The sequence below is a fragment of the Pseudochaenichthys georgianus genome, chromosome 5, assembly GCF_902827115.2.
Source record: "Pseudochaenichthys georgianus chromosome 5, fPseGeo1.2, whole genome shotgun sequence".
Taxonomy (NCBI): Eukaryota; Metazoa; Chordata; class Actinopteri; order Perciformes; family Channichthyidae; genus Pseudochaenichthys; species Pseudochaenichthys georgianus.
Genome location: NC_047507.1, coordinates 19,533,781 through 19,553,739, shown reverse-complemented (window position 1 = coordinate 19,553,739; position 19,959 = coordinate 19,533,781). Strand labels below are relative to the sequence as shown.

Below are 19,959 nucleotides of genomic sequence, written 5' to 3'. Positions count from 1 at the left end.
TTCAAGTGGCGGAAATGGGCTTCCATAATGTTCATGTTCATCTCTCGGGAAATATTTTTGCACATATCTGCACAGCCCTCCACTTTAAAATATAATATACTGAAGTTAACACATATTGTCATATATTCATTGAACTACGTTTTTTTAGAATAGCTTTTTTGTATATTTATATTCGGTGTAAATACTTCAATAAACAACTTATTTCCTAGTTTTTTTTATGTTTGCACCACCAGACACCAAAGCAAATTCCTTGTATTTGTAAACGTACCTGGCAATAAACTCGATTCTGATTCTTCTGAGGCTAATCTTACAGCCAAAGCAAAAAGTAAATATAATGCAGTGGGTCTATGACATATTAATATAGTCATAGTTACATTATAAAGACTGTAGATGGCGGTGCTGTATCGAAATCTTCAGTAAGTTACCAGAACCAGTCCAGGCCCGTACAATGCATGCTGGTACTTGCAGTCAACAGGACAGCTGCAGAACGTAGATTTTGATATGTTGGAAAAACCTCAAAACTACATTTCCCTTCCCACTAATGGCGATTTGAATGTCTTGAAAGGGAAGCTTTTTTCTCCCAATCGATGATCTCAACTGAAGTTTCCTCTGTCAGCTTCACATAGAGGCTGAAGAAACTCATCGAAAATGAAAAAAGTATCGTCGAGGTTGAGCTTCGTTGAAGTCCTCGGCGGGAAACGTCAACTGGAACGTAATAACATTTAGGTCCCGACAATGCGGCTCAAACAAAGCAGGCAGTGATTTGTGGTATCTGTGGTTTTCTGTGCTGCTCCTGCTCAGCCAGGGCTGGGTCCCGTTACACTGGGTGAGTCGGCGGCTCACCAATATGTCTATGGAGGAGCAGGAATATCCCGAAGCGGTACTGGTGACAGAGGCCGGGCCGCAGTGGCTTCAAGTGGAGGTCGAGCGTCTCAGCCGGGAGCTCCGTGAGACGACACATGAGAAGATCCAGGCGGCCGAGTACGGGCTGGCGGTGCTGGAGGAGAAGCAGCAGCTCAAACAGCGATTTGATGAGTTGGAGACAGAATACGAGACGGTCAAACATGAGCTGGATCAGCTGAAGGAGGTAAACCGGGGTCATAGCCACGCAGACACACTGACACTTTGAAGATTTACGGTAGATTTAACGTTAACCCATTAAATGTATCGGTATGTGAGTAAACAGCAAGCGAGCAAACGTCCTGTTGGCAGCAACCGGTACCAGAGGTTGTAGCAGCAACACTCGTATCGGTAATCACAATCATCATATCATAATTATATTAGTTAATCATAGACTGGATGAAGTTCATATCAATCATGGCCTTAGTTCCTTTAAAGCTCAGCTATAACTTTAATGTATGCCTCCAAAAACTACAAAGTGCCCCAAAGAGCATAGCCTACTGACAGGCTGGAAAACGATATGAAGTCTGGCAGATTATCATATTGTAACCAATATTCGTATGGTTTAATGATTTCTTCACCTCGAAGGATAAACATCACTACATTACTTTTTGGTCACTTGCCCGTACTTGCTCCTGGTATGCAGTAAGGTTGAGGCCTTCAGATCAGAGCCTGCAGCTGCAGCAGTATGTCAAATTTAGATGCCTATGTGGCCAACCTGCTGTGAGTTTATTGGGTTTAAAAGTAACAGGAAGGGTCCAGGCTGTAGCAGAAAGACACACTTTTCAGACCTGTTTTGCTGCTCAGTTTAAAGTGAAGCTTGAGAAAGATGATAGCCAACCCATGGTATTTTTGTAATGCGTATCCCAATGTCCTTTTCAATTATTTAGAATACTCTTTGGAGAGACATTTCTAACCCAAGACAACAACAGTGCTAGCATTGTTTTTTGTGGGGGATTTGTCAGTGTCTTTGGGTCGATAAGCAGTCAGAAGAGACCTTGGTTCACATGGCAAGGAGGTTTTAATCTTCACCATAACTACATTCAGCTGCCTGAGACTTTTAATAACCCAATTTAGCATTACAACGTTATGACTTCAAGCCATGCTGTTGTCAACAAAGCTATAAACATCACCTCAGCCCTTGATCTTTGAAAGGAGATGTACACTTTTAGATAACTATTTGCTACTGTATCTGACAGTTATCAGAGCCAACAATAGGAGAATGAGGAAGAGTCAAACCTAAGGTGGGATGGTAAAAGCAGCATCCAACACAGCTGAATGTGAGAGAGACATTCAGACACCTGAAAGTCAACCAAATACGACACAAACATTCGTTATTATCTATCTAATAAACCATGCTTTAAAAAAATGCAATAACAACATAGGAATAAGTGATATTGGATGACATTAAGAACTGTGGGAAGTTTTATCCCTACATCAAAGGAGAGGTTGTCTGCGTACTAACGTCAGTCTTGTATAATCTTGCGGGCAGTGTCACTATCCGAAAGCACTTGTGGTCACCACTTGTTATCGATTTGTCATTGGTGTTTTACTGGTAGCCAGAAAGCCACAAATGCATAATAATGTGATCAGGTAACGGCTGTGAACAGTAGTATTAGATAGTAGTAATAGATGGGCTCAGATGGATGCCAGTCCATTACTTAGATATGAATAATTTAGCTGCATCAACAATTAGTTTTTACTATCAAATTATTTGCATTTTGTTTACTTGCCTTTATTTTGTATGTTTAACATTTTGTCAGACAGTTGTAAAAAGTGCTACAACATTCTAATTCTCACCGTCATGTATTAAGGTTGCTTGTTTTATTCAACTAATAATCAAAGCCTAACATATAATAATGTAACATGTGCCATATTTGACAAGCATCAAATCATTTAATTGACAGAATGTTTGACTAATTGTTACAACTCTATTTCTGAATAATAAGTGACACATCATCTAGTTAGGATGAGGAACACTGGACAAATGTCAATGGATATGCTTAGTTGTTTGCTGATGGGGATTTCCTCTCATGGCAGATACTGCAGTCCAGTCACTCAGTGAGTCATAGATGTGGTCATTGTCTTGGTATCTCATGATGCTGACTGTTACTTCTCTTTTTAGTAGAGTATGGCACAAATATAGGAGTCCATTAGCACCCACTGTGCTGGAGGATGCAGATCGATTCATATTGTGACTGACAGTGGCCTGTCACATGTGTGTTGACTGAAAACCTCTGCTAAAGAAGATGTGGGGTTAGAGACTGGTGGTAGGGAGAGCTGCAGCTCGGTGGTGGGTTTCTGGACTTTCTTGGACAGTAGTTGTGATGTCACCAGTTTGGCTCAGTGTCAATAGCTTGTCGGCTGCATGTCCACACGCCTTTATATCAGATGGCTGTGGGAATCTGACGTTAACCTATTCATCTTATTTCAAGTTTTGTTCTGACTGTCAGTACTGCTTAAGCCTATATGCTTTTTCTTGGTATCCTTCCATTTGTGCACTCACAGTGGTGACCTCCATTAGACCTTGATGCTGTGGAAAGGCTTTTATGGGACCAGAGAGTGACTCATCAGTTTCCCCGACATCTTGTTGCGTTCTTTGTTGTTATTTTGGTCGGAAGTGACTGAGTATGCCACAAATGCAACAGCTTTTCAGTTCAATTGCCTGACAGTATATGACCAATTTCTGCTTTATTTTGCAATATATATCAGTCATTTTTTAAAGAAGCTGTATTTCAGTAGGGTAAAATGGCAATTGTTTAAATAACTCACTGATGGTCATGAAGGCTCATCACTCCCAGGCTGTATACCACTTGCTCCATCAGTCAAGTTGTAAAGGATAGGTATATATTAAGGAAGTTTGCAAAGATTGTAATTAGCAGATATAGTTGGAGATGATTCATAGTGTTTTATTTGAGTGCTGTAGTCGTAGTAGTTTATTTGTTTGATTTGACTCGACATGTGTTTGTAACAGTGACTGTAGTGATTACTGTAATAGATGCAGAGGAAAAACAGACATAAATGTCTGGGGCACAACTTTTTATCAAAATGAGATGTACTCAATGTTTAACTGTAAATTCAAATGTGGTTGTCTCAACTCAGATTTCCATGACAGACCAAACTGAAAGAGATGATTTTGGATTGGACGACAGCGTCCTCCAGCTTGTCATGTGAGCATGAGGAATCTAAATGCATATAGTTCAAATGTATCAGTGCTTGCACTAATCTCTTTTCATGCTCTGCCACTGTGTAATATGAACGTCGTGACATTAAACCAATTTGTAGCAGCAGGCTGACAGTAATTGTCAGTTAAGGCTTTCTGTAAAATAATACGCAAGTCACCGTATTAATGACTGGCATGGTATTTTGGAATAAACAATGTTTGGGTAAGATAACTTTTATCACCGCCAGAGGTTATTTTTTGTCTCTCTTAAAACAGGCCGGCTATTATATGTTTTATTATAATATGTTTCTGATGTTTATTCTTTCCCTGTGTCCCCAGGCTTTTAGACATGCTTACTCAGCCCACAGGAAGGTGGCAGCAGATGGGGAAAGCAGGGAAGAGTCTCTGATGCTGGAGTCAGCCAGTCAGGAGGCTCTGTACCAGGAGAAGGTCCTCGAGCTGCAGAATGACCTCCGGCAGGCCAAAGGTTCCCTCACCAGCGTACAAGCTGAAAATGATCGCCTGTCATCCGTTGCCCTGGAAATAAGAGAGGTGAGAGTGAGCTGTTTTAAGTATCAAAGTATTGAAACATGAGTAATAAGGAGCAGACTTCAAATTAGAGCCTGAAGAGTATAACTAACTCTCTACCTATGAATATATGTGTTTATATGAAGTGAGCATGAATGTTTTTATTTGTAAGTATTTAAACAAACGTAATAGAGGCTTCTCAATACTCAAATTTCCCCTCCTCGACTCCTCGACTCCTCGGTCCTCCGGTAGTGACCCGGAAATGAATTTCAGCGCGCCATTTTGAAGGACGTCTCATTTCTCTAAATGCACACCGAGGACCGAGGATCGAGCGTCGAGGAGGCTCTCTGGAGGAGCTATAACCGAGGATACACTGATGGTTCCTCCACGGCTCCTCCGCGGATGCATTTCCGGGAACGGTGGAGGCGTGACACACGGCCGGACTTATCTCAGCCAATGACAGCTCTGCATGCATCCCCTGGATATTATTTTAGAAACTGCTCTCATCGCAACGCGATGTTTACAGTGAGAACAGCTGTGAGGTCCTGCAGAAAGCAGAGCAGTGTGTAAAATAAATATCACTCAGTATAACAGACCTACTCTCTTTATTTGCTTTAGTTTAGTAGATATATACAAACAAAGAGTCGATATTTTTCTAAGAACATTTAGTGCTTCACATACTAAAATACACAACGGCTGTAGCCTGATTATGCTTTAGGAGTGTGTGTGTGTGTGTGTGTGTGTGTGTGTGTGTGTGTGTGTGTGTGTGTGTGTGTGTGTGTGTGTGTGTGTGTGTGTGTGTGTGTGTGTGTGTGTGTGTGTGTGTGTGTGTGTGTGTGTGTGTGTGTGTGTGTGTGTGTGTGTGTGTGTGTGTGTGTGTGTGTGTGTGTGTGTGTGTGTGTGTGTGTGTGTGTGTGTGTGTGTGTGTGTGTGTGTGTGTGTGTGTGGTACAGTGTGTGCGCAGATGCGGCGGACAGACAGGTCTCAGTTGGTTTGGTGTCCTCTGCTTACTTTTAATGCTTGCAAATACAACTTTTGGCCCGTAATTTCAATTCCCCATTTCAGCGACCAGAGAGAGAGGGGGGGGGGGGGGGGATATATCCAGTCTCTGATTGTGTTACGTTATTATGAGAGTGCTCTCATACTTTAAATTGCATATATTTATATAAATATATTTGTGTGTGTGTGTCCGCATCTGTAGCCCGTTATTGTCTCATTATACCGCACTCTCAATGAATTCAAGGTAAATATGTGGGGGAACAATGTTCAGCTGATCTAACAGAGATTATAAAATATGACAAAACACTCGACAGCTGATGCAGCTGTTGCCACGTAATAATGAACGGACGTCGCTTTAATATGACCGCTCAGAGGAGAGGAGTTCTCATTTCTTTAAACGTCTGCTGCTTCCCCTCCTCTTTCCCCGGTTCCCCTCCTCGGTCCTCCGCTCGCATCTCCTGTGGGCGGGACTAAGTCTCGAGGAGGGGAGTCGAGGAGGGGAGTCGAGGAGGGGAAATTTGAGTATTGAGAAGCCTCTAGAGTCTCTGTTAAGAATGAACTGTTTATGTACAGCAGGGGTGGGGAACCTCCGGCCCCCGGGCCGTATACGGCCCGCGAGACAATTTGGTACGGCCCTCGCGGTAATTTATAAACACAAGCAAAAAAGAAAAAAATTAGAGAAATCTAGACCGCAAAAAAATTAAACACGCGAGTGTCTGTTTTTCCTAGCCAAGGTCAGGGTACTTGAACACAACACGAGCCTAACGTGTCATCACGTGGTATATGTCTCGTCTGACAGGGGTGTAGTTCTGACGGAGAGCACCAGAACGCGGCTCCGGCACTTAAAAAATGGCAGAACCCATAAGGAGCCGTACACATGCCGCAGTTTTTGCGTGGCTGTGTCTTTAGTTGAAGGCCCAGTGGCGATCTGTTCATCTGTCATACTGATCATACAGTCAATAACTTTGTTGTTATTAGCATCTGGTTAGCTAGCTATGCTAACGAATATAAGAAGCTTTTTCTCCAACCAGTGAGGTAAAGGCACATCTTTATATGATCATTATAGTTAAGAGAATAAAGTAAACAGGTATAAAATACTAATATGACAGTAAAACAAAGTTGTTATTAATAAACAAGAACACAGTTTGAAAGGTGAGTGATTTGTAAAATATCCAGAAGAGATCTGCTTCAACATTTAAAAAAAAATCTTCCCGGGGGAGCATGCCCCGCCCTAGAGGATGTTAGCTTCCCCCCCCCCACACTTAAATAATGTCCACATGGATAGGAAACTAAATACTTTCGCACACATCTTGTGTCCATATCTTTCTGTTTTGGTGGTCATGCCACAACCGTGCACGTGCATGCATGCGTGCACGAGTCATGGTAAAATATCTGGATTAAGAGGTTGTTTTTTCTTTGCACAGCATGAAAGAAAGGCGAAATGAATCTGTGATTTTAGTATTTTTAAGCAGAGGTCAATAACTTGTATACAGCCCTCGGAGGATATTGTACAAATTGAAATGGCCCTTGAGAGGAAAAAGGTTCCCCACCCCTGATGTACAGATTAAAACTGCATTTTACCAAGTCAATCTGAGTATTACTAATGTTAACTTGAAATTGCTCCCTAGACATTGTTGACATACAGATCCACCATTTACACGTGTGGTATGCTAACATCTAGTTTAGTTTATCTCACAGATGTAAGAGCCAATAACTGAATCAAAGTACTAGTGTGTTTGAAATGGTACACATCTTCCCAATAATGTCACCAGTTAAAAGAGAAATATAAAGAGAGACGGTTAGTTTAAATGATTTAAGTTTAGATTGACGTTGAGGCCAGACAGCCACTAGTTGTCAGGGTGAGTTGTTAGAGAGTTGAAGCCGGTGCTGGTAGTGGGGGAGGGTCTGCCTAGGAGCAGCAGGAAAGATGATGTAATGGTCCACTGTGGGTGACACAAAGGATGTCCTCTGCCAGGGCTCTGTAGCATGGATTGGTAAGTGGACCATGTCCTCCTTCTGTCATTACAGACACCTGCCAAAGTCTTACCCTGTGCTATGTGAAACATGCTGACACGCTGATACTCATGTCACTTGACCAGCTAGGCCAGGGGTGGGGAACCTTTTTCCTCTCAAGGGCCATTTCAATTTTTACAACATCCTCCGAGGGCCGTACAAATTATTGACCGCTGCTTAAAAATACTAAAATCACAGCCCATTCATTTCGCCTTTCTTTCATGCTGTGCAAAGAAAAAGCAACCTCTAAATCCAGATATTTCACCATGACTCGCGCATGCATGCACGTGCACGGTGGCATGGACACCAAAACAGAAAGATGTGGACACAAGATGTGTGCAAATGTATTTAGTTTCCTATTCATGTGGACATGATTTAAGTGTGGGGGGGGCCTAACCTCCTCTAGGGGGGTCAAACTAGATTATTTTTTAAATGTTTAAGTTGAAAGCATCAATCTGGTGCACTTTGAGAGCAACATTAGTAGATCTATGGAAACATCTCTCAACACCCAGATGAAACAGAACTGTAAGCAGATTTTCTTTTTCTTTGTGGATATTTTACAAATCACTCTCCTTTCAAACTGTATTCTTGTTTATTAATAACAACTTTTTTTTACTGTCATATATTATTTTATACCTGTTTACTTTATTCTCTTGTTTTTTTATAACTATAAAGATCATATAAAGATGTGCCTTTACCTCACTGGTTGGAGAAAATGCTTCTTATATTCGTTAGCATAGCTAGCTAACCAGATGCTAATAACAACAAAGTTATTGACTGTATGATCAGTATGACAGATGAGCAGATCGCCACTGGGCTTTCAACTAAAGATACAGCCACGCAGAAACTGCAGCATGTGTACGGCTCCTTATGGGTACTGCAATTGTTGGAAGTGCCGGAGCCGCGTTCCGGTGCTTTCCGTCAGAACTGCACCCCTGTCAGACCAGAGCCCTCTGTGTCAGACGAGACATATACCACGTGATGACAGTTAGGCTCGTGTTGTGTTGAAGGACCCTGACCTTGGCCAGGAAAAACAGGCGCTCGCTTGTTTAATTTTTTTGCGGTCTAGATTTCTTTAATGTTTTTCTTTTTTGCGTGTGTACATAAATTACCTCGAGGGCCGTACCAAATTGTCTAGCGGGCCGTGTACGGCCCGGGGGCCGGAGGTTCCCCACCCCTGAGCTAGGCAGTAGCAAGAATGTAGTGTGCACTTCATGGGTCATTTTCAATAGATAAAATGCATAGAGCATTTTTTTCATTTCATTTCAAACCTTTATTTAACGAGATTGGTCCCATTGAGATCAGAGATCTCTTTTTCAAGGGAGACTTGCAGCATATAGGTTCCACATGAAAAACATAAAACAATAAAGGACATTATATTTACAGGATACATTTACATAGTTATAGACATTTACAAGTGCCCATAGTATCAACAAGCATTTCATTTGGCCTAGCTTTAAAAACATGCAGAGGAATGAGATTGCTCAGTTTCAATTCTTGCTGAAGATTGTTCCAAGCAAGTGGAGCTGCGCACATAAAAGCTGTCTTACCTAAGACAGTCCTTGCTCTTGGCACATCTAACAATACTACATCATGCGATCTCAGACAATAGCTGCTTGCAACTCTCTGTGTTATCAGAGAGCAGATATAATACGGGAGTTTACCCAACAAAGCTTTATAAATAAACGTGTACCAATGACTGAGCCTCTTTACAGTAAGTGATGGCAAACCTGCCCTGGCATACAGGGTACAGTGATGTGGAAGTGCTTTACAATTAGTGACAAATCTCACTGCGCTGTGATAGGCGGCATCTAACTTGTTCAGGCAATAGGCAGGTGCATTAATATACAACAAATCACCATAGTCCAGCACAGGTAAAAAGGTCACAGTGACTAGCCTTTTCCTGGCCTCAAGCGAGAAACAGGACTTGTTTCTGAAAAAGAAACCTAGTCTAACCCTCAGCTTTTTAAGCAGGTTATTGACATGAAGTTTAAAAGTAAGACAATCATCAAGCCAGATACCTAGGTATTTATAACAGGTAGCCACTTCAAGTACTTGTCCTTGCATAGTAACAATATCCAAAACAGGCTCTGGTGTCTTTTTAGCTTTTGAAAATAGCATTACCTTAGTTTTATCAACATTTAAAAAGAAGCTTAAGTTCAGCAAGCTGAGTCTGAATAATGTTAAAAACAGCCTGTAATTTAACACCAGCCTCCTTAATGGAGGGACCTGCACAGTACATCATGGTATCGTCCGCATAAAAATGTAAAGTAGCTTCATTCACATTTTCACCTAAACTGTTGATATATATGGAGAATAAAAGTGGACCTAAAACAGAACCTTGAGGAACACCATTAGCAATGTTTAACCACTCAGAAGACAGCCCATCAAAATGAACACATTGGGACCTTTCAGAGAGGTAGTTTATAAACCACCCTACTGCATGGCTGGATATGCCAATACTGAGTAGCCTCTGCTTTAAGATGCGATGATCGACGGCATCAAACGCTTTGGAAAGGTCAATAAATAGAGCTGCACAACTCTGCTTATTATCTAAAATACTCGTAATGTCATTCACCACTTTCATTGTCGCAGTGATGGTGCTATGTTGCTTTCTGAAGCCTGACTGATGTTTAGACAGGATATCATTTTTACATAAAAACTCCTTTACCTGTTCACTCACTAGGCGTTCGAGCACCTTCGCCAGAACTGACAATTTAGAGATTGGCCTATAGTTATTTAAAATAGTTGCCTCCCCTCCTTTTAGCAAAGGCAAGACATAAGCTGACTTCCATACTTTTGGAATTGCATTTGTGCTGAGGGAGAGGTTAAAAAGAGAAGTGAGAGGAAGAGCAATAAAATCTGCAGCTATCTTTAAAAAGAAAGGTTCTACGTTGTCCGGGCCAGCCGGTTTCTTAGGATCTAGCTTAGATAAGGCTTCATGAACAACATTGACAGTAAAAGGAGTACAACTGAAAGGGTTTTCCAGACCACATTGTTCAGAGTCACGAATTGGGGTGTTCACAGAAGCAGAGTTAGAAACAGAATCAAACATAGAACCGCAGGACACAAAATGCTCATTAAAGCAATTTAGCATAGTAGCCCTGTCCGATATAGAGCCAGATGCTGTGGTAAGGCACGGAGGTAGCTCCTTACGGATCTCACCGGTGGATATCGATTTTATGGCTTTCCAAAATTTCCTAGGATTATTTAGGTTTTCTGTGGTAACTGACAAATAGTACTTCGACTTTGCACTTTTGACATTTGAAGTGAAGCTATTCCTTAGCTGCCTAAAACGCAGCCATTCTACCTCTGAGCCTGATTGCCTAGCCTTTGTCCAGGCCTTGTTTCTCTCATGCAGGAGACAAGACAGTTCAGCAGAAAACCAAGGATTGTCTCGTCCCTTCACTCTAAATGTACGCAGGAGTGCATGTCTATCAATGATCTCCATAAAAGCAAGATAAAAATAAGACCATGCAGTTTCTACATCAGCACACAGATCGATTTTTCCCCAATCAAACCCAAACAGATCATGAACAAAACCCTGCTCCACAAAATGTTTTATGTCTCTCTTAATAATAATATGAGGTTTAACCTTTTGAACCCCAGTGTCCCTAATTGTGGCTACAACACAGTGATCACTCAGATCATTTGCAAATACTCCCACAGATGAATATTTATGGTGAACATTAGTTAAAATGAGATCAATTAGGGAGGATTTATTAGGGGACTTAATGTTAGGGCGAGTAGGACTGTCCACAATCTGAGTAACATTCAAAGAGATACAAAGGTTTTTAAAATCCTCTGACACTGCAGTTAACCAGTCCCAGTTAAAATCTCCAAGTAGCACTATTTCCTTGTAGTCTAGTTGAGATAAAATATTTGCTAGTGAAGACAAGGTGTCTTTGACAGCTGAGGGGGGTCTGTAACAACTCACTACTATGACCTGTTGACCCTTTGCCACTTCTATATTTAAGGCTAAAAATTCGAATTGCTTACTGATAGATTTGGAAACTAATGTGGTTACACTGAACTTATTCTTAACATAAATGGCAACGCCACCACCTTTATTAGGCCGGTCGGAACGATACACATTATAACCATTTAAGGCAATGTCAGAGGCCAAAATAGATTTGTTTAGCCATGTTTCTGATAAAACAATGACGTCAGTCGAGCTCGCCCAGATGCGGACAAAATCTAGTTTACCTAACAGACTGCGCACATTCAAGTGGATGAAACCCAACCCAGACCTAGCTTTAAAATCAGCAGGCGTAGCGATCTGACTACTACAACTGGGCGGACCAGGGTTAGGTTGTACATTTCCTGACAGTAATAACAACAAAAAAAAACAGGCATCTTTTCCTCTTAAGCGACACACATACATTGTCATCTACTTTAGAAACACCGGAAAAGTCTGCGAGAGTGTGATTAGAGCTTAAGAAGCAGTCCTGAAGAACCATCATCGCAGGAAAACAAAAAAGACAAACATATCTTGTCGAGCAGATTGTCTGTGACAAGGCAACCGGTAATTGTTTGTGCAACATATCCGAACCTTTGCAGGGGATGCCCACTGCGGGTGGCAGAACAGACCTGAATCCAGTAGACTTCTCAGAATGACTAGAGATCTTCTCATAGTCCAAAACACTTAACAGGCACAGCAGAATCCCGATATGGGCCATTTTCCCAGACCAGCACACAGTATCCGCGATGTTCCTGGAGAAAAATCAGCACAGCAGCAAAGGACAGGCGAAAACAGCAGCGTGGAAGCGCTCCGGTCCCTCCGTGGTATCCCCGGGGTGAAAGCAGGCCTCTGCAACAGCAGCACCAGGACAGGTGGAAAGCAGGCCCCAGCGGTGGTAAAATCCTCCTCCGCACAGCAGCACACGCCCGGTGAAAGCAGGCCAAGCCCGAAGCGTGGATCCACTCCGTCTCTCCGCGATGACTCCGGGGTAAAAACCTCTCCAGTACAGCCGTATTCTACAGGTGGGAGCAGGCCTCCGTAGATCGCAGATCGCAGGCAGCAACAGGTGGAGCCTCTCCGTCTCTTCGCGACGAGCAGGCCTCCGTAGATCGCAGGTGGCGATGAATGTGTCGCTAAAGTAATTTTCACCTGTAGATGTCGGGAGAGGAACATGGGGAGGAAGGGGGGTTGGAGCGAAGGGACGGAGCTATCAGAACGAGGAGGCGTAAACTCGGGTCAGTCACACAGCCATGTCAGGATGAGCTGGATGACTGCGGGGCCCTGCATGTTGCCCCTTTCACATCAATGCGGTTCCAGGGCCGGTTCGGAGCTTGTGCCTGATAAGCACCGGTTTTTCCCTTTTTAATTTTTAAATTTTGTGTTTATTGTCATGCATTCTCCCTGTTGTAGGGTTCAGAGCTGGTGGAGCTGCAGCGGGGTCAGCTGCGTGATGACCTGAGAGAGTGTGAGGTACGGGAGGCTCGTCTGCTGCAGGACTACAGCGAGCTGGAGGACGAGAACATCACTCTTCAGAAACAAGTCTCTGTGCTGAGACAGAACCAGGTGAGCTAAAGAACATGGAACCTCACTTCGTTGCACAAATTGAATTGGGTGAAAATGATGGGAAATAGTCAAGTTTTTGCCGTATAAACTCCTTTTTATTAACAAATGGTAACGTTTTTCGCGTATAAACTCCTTTTTAAGAACAAAACCACACACGTAAAAAATGTTCATGCACCAATAAAACCACATAGTCATTATGTCATGTAAGAAAGTGACAAGGCAAGACATGTCAACTGCTCCACCTACACTTTAGATTTTTGCTGTTCACCTTATTAGTAGTTGCAATTAAGATTTTATGAAATATTTGTATGGTCATTTTTGCACTATGTTAGGCACCTTGGCATACAAAAAACCCACCAAAGAGGTAGGGCTGTACCCGAATATCCGAATATTTGGCCGTTGGCCCACTATTCGGTTTTCAATTTCGTTATTCGGATATTCTTTTTATTTATTTTTTTATTTATTGAAATCTCCAATATCAACGTAAGAGCTTGTGCCTCTTCGGGGGGTGCTAACACTTAACCATCAACTTTATTGTTTACTTTCTCCGTCTTTATATGTAGATATGACTTTTCTCCGTTAATCTCCGCTCCTTTTGTCTGTCACGTTGTTTCCATAGCAACAACAACTTCCTGTCAACAGCACTAACTCTCCTTCAAAATAAAAGCATGTCCATACAAAATAGGAAGCCAAGCCAAATTACACTTAAGACATATATACAACTGCAACAAAAGTAACCAACACAATATCCTTTTCAATTTCAAAGAACATAAATTGGGTTATTTACATGAACAAATAACTATAAAACAACAATACTGTAGAATAACAAAATGAATGCCTTGAATAAACCAAAATGCACGTGTTGAAGCACGCGCCACAAATCAAAAAAGTTAAATGTAGTTTAATTATTATTTTTGACCGTCTGCTTAGGTGGAGTTTGAAGGTCTAAAGCATGAGATCCGGCGTCTGGAGGAGGACTCTCAGTGCCTTCACAGCCAGCTGGAGGAAGCCATGCGTCTGAGAGAAATCGCCGAACGACAGCTGACTGAGGCCTTAGAAACGATTAAAACCGAGCGTGAGCAGAAGACCACTCTTCGAAAGGAGCTCTCCCACTACATGACCATCGGCGGCTCCTTGTACAGCAGCCCTTTCAACATCTCCATCGACAACCTAAAGCTGCACGATGATCACTCCATCTTCTACGAGCCGGACAACGACGATCTGATCAGAGGCTTTGAAAATGGCTTGGCCAAGATGGCAGAGTGTGAGGAAGACAACAGAGGGAACAAGAGAGAGGCTTTCAAGCCGGCTCCCGGCCTGGTGGACGACCTGCTGACCGAGCTCAACATCTCTGAGATCCAGAAACTCAAACAACAGCTTATGCAGGTATGAAGTCGGCCTCCATAACCACAATGTATGGCCTGATCAGATATTATCAACACATTCACTCAAAAATAAATGAATTACAAAGTATGTAATGCACAGGAGTAGTTGATTGTCCTTCCTAACTGCTCTTGGGTAACTCTTTGATCTCAGCTGATGTATCTGGCCTGTAGTTTACTCTTTGAAAGCCCATACAAGTAGTAAAATGCCCAAACATTTATTTGTGTTAAAACTAAATGGGTCAGTTGAATAATATATCTGTAATAAAACAATGTCTCCATTCATGACCGATATATTTTAAGAAATGTTTACGAAGGTTTGTGGATTAATATTCAATCCATTTGAACATTACATCAATAGACAAGCTAAGTAAATGCACAAAGCTCATCAGGGATTTAAGATTTTGAAGAAATGTTTTGTTGACGATGCCAAAACAGCAACAATAGTTAATACAAAATGTCAATGCGCAGGATTAATATATACATTTAACGTAGTCAGAACTGTAACTGTCCACATCAAGTGTTGCTTACATTGTAAATACATGATTGTTGATCATCTTTGGATTTATCAGTTGTACATGCAATTTTGAAAATGCCTTTCTTTTTATATGTTTAGGTGGAGCGAGAGAAATCGTCCCTGATCAACTCTCTCCAGGAGAACCAGAAGCACCTGGAGCAGGCCTATGGGACTGTGTCTGAGCAAAAGGAAACGGTCAACAAGCTGACTGAGAACCTCACTGCCATGAGGAAGCTACAGGCCAGTAAGGAGCGCCATTCTGCTCTGGACAGTGAAAAAGACCGGGACAGCCACGATGACGGAGACTACTACGAGCTGGACATCAACGGGCCGGAGATCCTGCAGTGTAAATACACAGTGGCTGTGTCTGAAGCTGGGGAGCTGAGGCAGGAACTGAAGACGCTGCGGTCCAAGTACGAGGAGTGTCGAACACAGTATGAGGAGGAGCGCTCGCGGTTCGATAACGATGTCCATGAACTCAGGTCGAAGTTGGCGTCCCTGGAGAAGATCAGCCAGGCGGATCAAGCAGATGTGACTCGTCTGGAGAAGGAGCTGCGTCTGGTCAGCACGTCGGCGGGAGAATCACTCGGCAGCCTTAACGTGGCGCAGGATGAGCTCATAACGTTCAGTGAGGAGCTGGCCAATCTCTACAACCATGTGTGTATGTGCAACAACGAGACGCCCAACCGCGTCATGCTGGACTACTACAAGGAAGGCAAGGCCATAGTGAGAAGAGGTAAAGAAGGGAAGGAGCACCAGTCTTCCATACTTCTCACCAACGGGCTGATCACTGAATCTGAATCTGAAAGCTCCGGCAGCACCACAGTCACATCCGCCCTAGAGCACCGGCCAGAACCCATGAACGTGTATAACCTCGTGGCCATCATCAGGGACCAGATCCTCCACCTGCAGCAGGCGGTGGACCGCACCATGGAGCTGTCCCGTCAAAGACTTGCAAACCTGAAGCGGAGCACAGTGGCAGACAAGGACAAAGAGGCTTGCATTGGAGAGATCCTCAAACTGAAGTCCCTGCTGAGCACCAAAAGGGAACAGATTGCCACTCTCAGAGCCGTGCTGAAGGCCAACAAACAGGTCAGAGGATCCCAGTGTGTCTGTATGTGTGTGGCCCAGCTGTATGCACGCTGCTGCTGCTGCTGCTGCTTATGTTTCCCAAAGGAAGGATGTTCATTGTTTCTCAGATAGACTTAGGCCTAAAATAACCGCAGTGCAATAAATGAATAATGAATGAATACTTATATAAGTTCTTATTCCCTTTTAGACGGCTGAGGGTGCGCTGGCCAACCTGAAGAGTAAGTATGAGAGCGAGAAGGGCATGGTGACGGAGACGATCATGAAGCTCCGCAATGAACTCAAGGCTCTGAAAGAAGATGCCGCCATGTTCTCATCTCTTCGAGCCATGTTTGCTACAAGGTATGATTACTACCTAAATGGGAACAAGCACTTATTTACATTTTTATTCCTGACAAACATGAAATTAGCCAAGACACAACATTATTCAAACCTACTAATGTCCTGTATACTTCAATGGAAATATGAGAAAATTACCAGATTAGAGAGGACATTTATTTAAATCATGTTAATTTTTCACTAATTTTAGCATATTTCTCCTACAAATGAAAAAAGAAAATGTTAAATATTTCATGTTGGTGTGTATAAGACACAAGGCATTGTGGGAACAGTCTGATGTAATACTGTGTGAGTGAGCTAGCAGAAACCTCATCCTCCCATCTGGAAATTGCTGTCTCGGGAATGGAGAGCCCATGTGACTGCAGCAGTGGATAAAAGGCAAGCTGCTCCACCTGCTGGATATAATGTTCCTCTCTGGTTTCTTCTTATCCCCCCCCTCTCTCTCTTTTCTCTACATCTCCCTCTCCTCCCCTCAGGTGTGATGAGTATGTGATCCAGCTGGATGACATGCAGAGGCAGCTGATTGCTGCTGAGGATGAGAAGAAGACTCTGAACTCTTTGTTACGTATGGCGATCCAGCAGAAACTGGCCTTAACCCAGCGCCTGGAGGACTTGGAGTTTGACCATGAGCAGGCCCGCCGCAGCAGCGCCACAGCCGGAGGAGGCAAGGGCAACACAAAGGGAGCCTCTGCCAGCAAACATGTAAGTCGTATGCTCTACTGCAGAACCAACTGTGAGCCACAGAGCACCTGCAGAGGCTCTGGGTTCTTCTGCAAGGCTTCAAGTGGCCCTTTTAAACCTCTACATCTTTATTATTATTTGTATTTTTGTATCTTTATTTTTGCAAGATTTTTCTCTCGGGCTGTGCATTCACTAATTTGTTCTCACTCTAAGCTCTCTGTTTTGGAGCCATTATACCTCTAACATAATATATGGCATACTAGTATTATTTCTTTATCCTGTACAGTACATTTATTTATTTATTCATTCCACACATGGCAGTTATTTTAAAACAAAACATGTTCACTTTACGAAACGTGTACACTCATACTGGGTTTTAAAAACAAAGGTATAGCGCATGGTGGAAAGGAGCAGGGAGAAGGACATCTTATTCGACCTGCCCCTTCTTACAAAAAAATAACAAATGAAATAACCATTAAAAAGTAAAATGAAAGCAATATTATTTCAGTCAAGGTTGCTTACAAATACTGAAACATTAAACCAGAACACAATAAAAAATCAACTTCATACTGTCTAAATATGCTTTCATGATTGTGCTCACAATGTTAGACTGGTTTAGCAGAACCATTCCTCTCTGTGCTACTATTCATGTCAAATAATATACAGAATATATTCATTTGGGCTCAAGGAAGGCACACATCTCCTGAGCATGAAGTATAAGTGTTATTTTCCTTGTGATATTTATATATCGTTATTTGGCTTGCGATCCACATGAAACATGAAACTTGAATTCTAAATTGAATTCAACTGAATTAGCTTCCGGGCTACATCCAATTCCAAATGTATATGTGATAATTATAGAAATATATCATTAGTAAGTGTGCGGGTCATTTGTTTTGTGAGCGGATGATGCCACATGTAACCAACAAAAGAATTATTTGAAGAAGTGCTTAGATATTCTGGCCTGAAAACGAGTTGGATGAAGAGGTTTAATAACAATGTTTACAATGATGTTACATACATGTGTTATCTACCTCGATATTTATCTTGAAGAATTCATTTATATTTAAGGTCAGTTCATGTTACAACTCCTTTATTCGCTCACTGAGCCGAAAAGGCTTGTGTTCTATGACTAGTGATATACTATTCTCTATTTTCTGTATCATATTCAGGAAGTGAAGAGTTTGATTTAATTATTTGAATGATAATGACATCGAGATCATGTAAAATGTCCCTGTATTATCAGTGACCCCTTACTGAATCCTGCATGCATTACACCCCTCATTCTTCTGCTTTCATCTAATGTTACCTTAATTATATAACTTGATTCAGTGGAAATACACATTTCAACAATCAACCAACAATCTAATTAATGTGATTTCTCTTCTGTTTCTGTGTTTCTATTTGCAGTAAACCAATCATGCCAAGTGTCCTTAAGGAGCTCCGTCAGCCTGTCTGTGACAGTCTCCAGTCACCCGGTTCCTTCACTCTCTAATCATGCTCCAAATCATGTTAATGTTAACACTCGAACATATACATCAGTCATTGCCCAGGGCCTTGTTTTAGAGTGCCAAAACCAGAGTGAACATTAAGAGGGAATGACTCGTCGCATCAGCGGTCCTCTGCAGTCTTCCAACAATATGCACCACTATTATTATTGAACCATAGAAAGCATCAGCGCAGGCCTTTGCTGTTCTCTCATTGCCAATGTTACCATGACTGTGCACTTTTTCGCTTTCCCTACCCATAGCTGATTCCTCTATCTTTCTAAAAATCCTACTAATTATTTGAAATATTATACATTCATTTTTTTTTTACCAGATGTGCATGTTCATCTACCAGGTGATATTTTTAAGTGGTTCAACATATTTTTTATCCTTATTTATTTCCTAGCAACACATTGAGAGATAATGTGGTAACTGCTTTTAAACCAGAATCTAACGAGAGGGACATAAACACTTTTCTGCCTTAGTTGTTTTCCTTTTGGCCTTAAATGTATGGGTGCGTTTCTGACAACCCATATAAACACTTTCTAGGTTTCAAGATAATTGATAACTTTTGTTCCTGTTTATCTGATAAAAAGAAATATGAAATATATTATTTTCACTAAAGACGATCCTGCAAATATGGAACTTCAGTTTCAGGGTATTACTACATGTTGTGTGCTTGTCCTTTGTAGACATGGCAAAGCTGTTACAAATTCAGTATGCTTGTTACGACTTATTTAAACATTTCTAAGTTAAGGTCAGATGTTGAAAGTATTCATTAACTTTATTCATGAAGGAGAGTTTTAATGTTATTGTTTTAATACACCTTTGTTTAAAACGTCTAAGTCCTTATATCTGCAAACAAGCCTGCAATGCCATTTTGTGTCTGTTTCTATGACTGCAATTTGCAAACATGGCAAGAAAAAAACAACTAAATGTTTGTGCTATGTTAAACACATTGTTGCTCACATACTTGGTCCTAATTGTTTTTTTTTATTATATGATTTTACTATATCTACAATTGTATTTATTTGACACTGTTCAGACAACAGGATGCCATTATCCTCTTTCTTTCATAAGGGAGTCAAGAGTAAAAGTGGCTGGTCAGAATATTGATCATTGAAGACTGAACATGGGGTAAAACACTAGTAAAATGTTTGACTGTGGGTTACTGCTAACAGTTATGGATGGTGAACAAATAAATTAACTTTAAAAGTGTAATTTTGGTTCATTATCATGCAAGCATAATGTTACTCATCCAATTGTCATTTTTAATAAAGCTTCATTCTTTCACTGTTGAGACATTATCCTATATTGCTTGTTAAGAGTCAATTATT

General features: G+C 41.7%; 1 protein-coding gene across 2 annotated transcripts; it reads left to right on the top strand.

The window, feature by feature from the left end:
* Window positions 1–598: 598 nt before the first annotated feature.
* bicd2 (bicaudal D homolog 2 (Drosophila)) lies at window positions 599–19,915 on the top strand. 2 transcript variants are annotated; one of them, XM_034082641.2, is made up of 8 exons: window positions 599–1,087; window positions 4,403–4,615; window positions 12,975–13,127; window positions 14,058–14,513; window positions 15,126–16,118; window positions 16,306–16,457; window positions 16,931–17,156; window positions 18,546–19,915. In XM_034082641.2, the coding sequence occupies exons 1-8, from the start codon at window positions 848–850 to the stop codon at window positions 18,546–18,548; spliced, it is 2,436 nt and encodes an 811-aa protein (XP_033938532.1). In that variant the 5' UTR covers window positions 599–847; the 3' UTR covers window positions 18,549–19,915. The 2 variants fall into 2 exon arrangements, with proteins under 2 accessions (XP_033938532.1, XP_033938533.1); XM_034082642.2 differs by lacking the exon at window positions 599–1,087 and adding an exon at window positions 4,004–4,070.
* The last annotated feature ends 44 nt before the right edge of the window (window positions 19,916–19,959 follow it).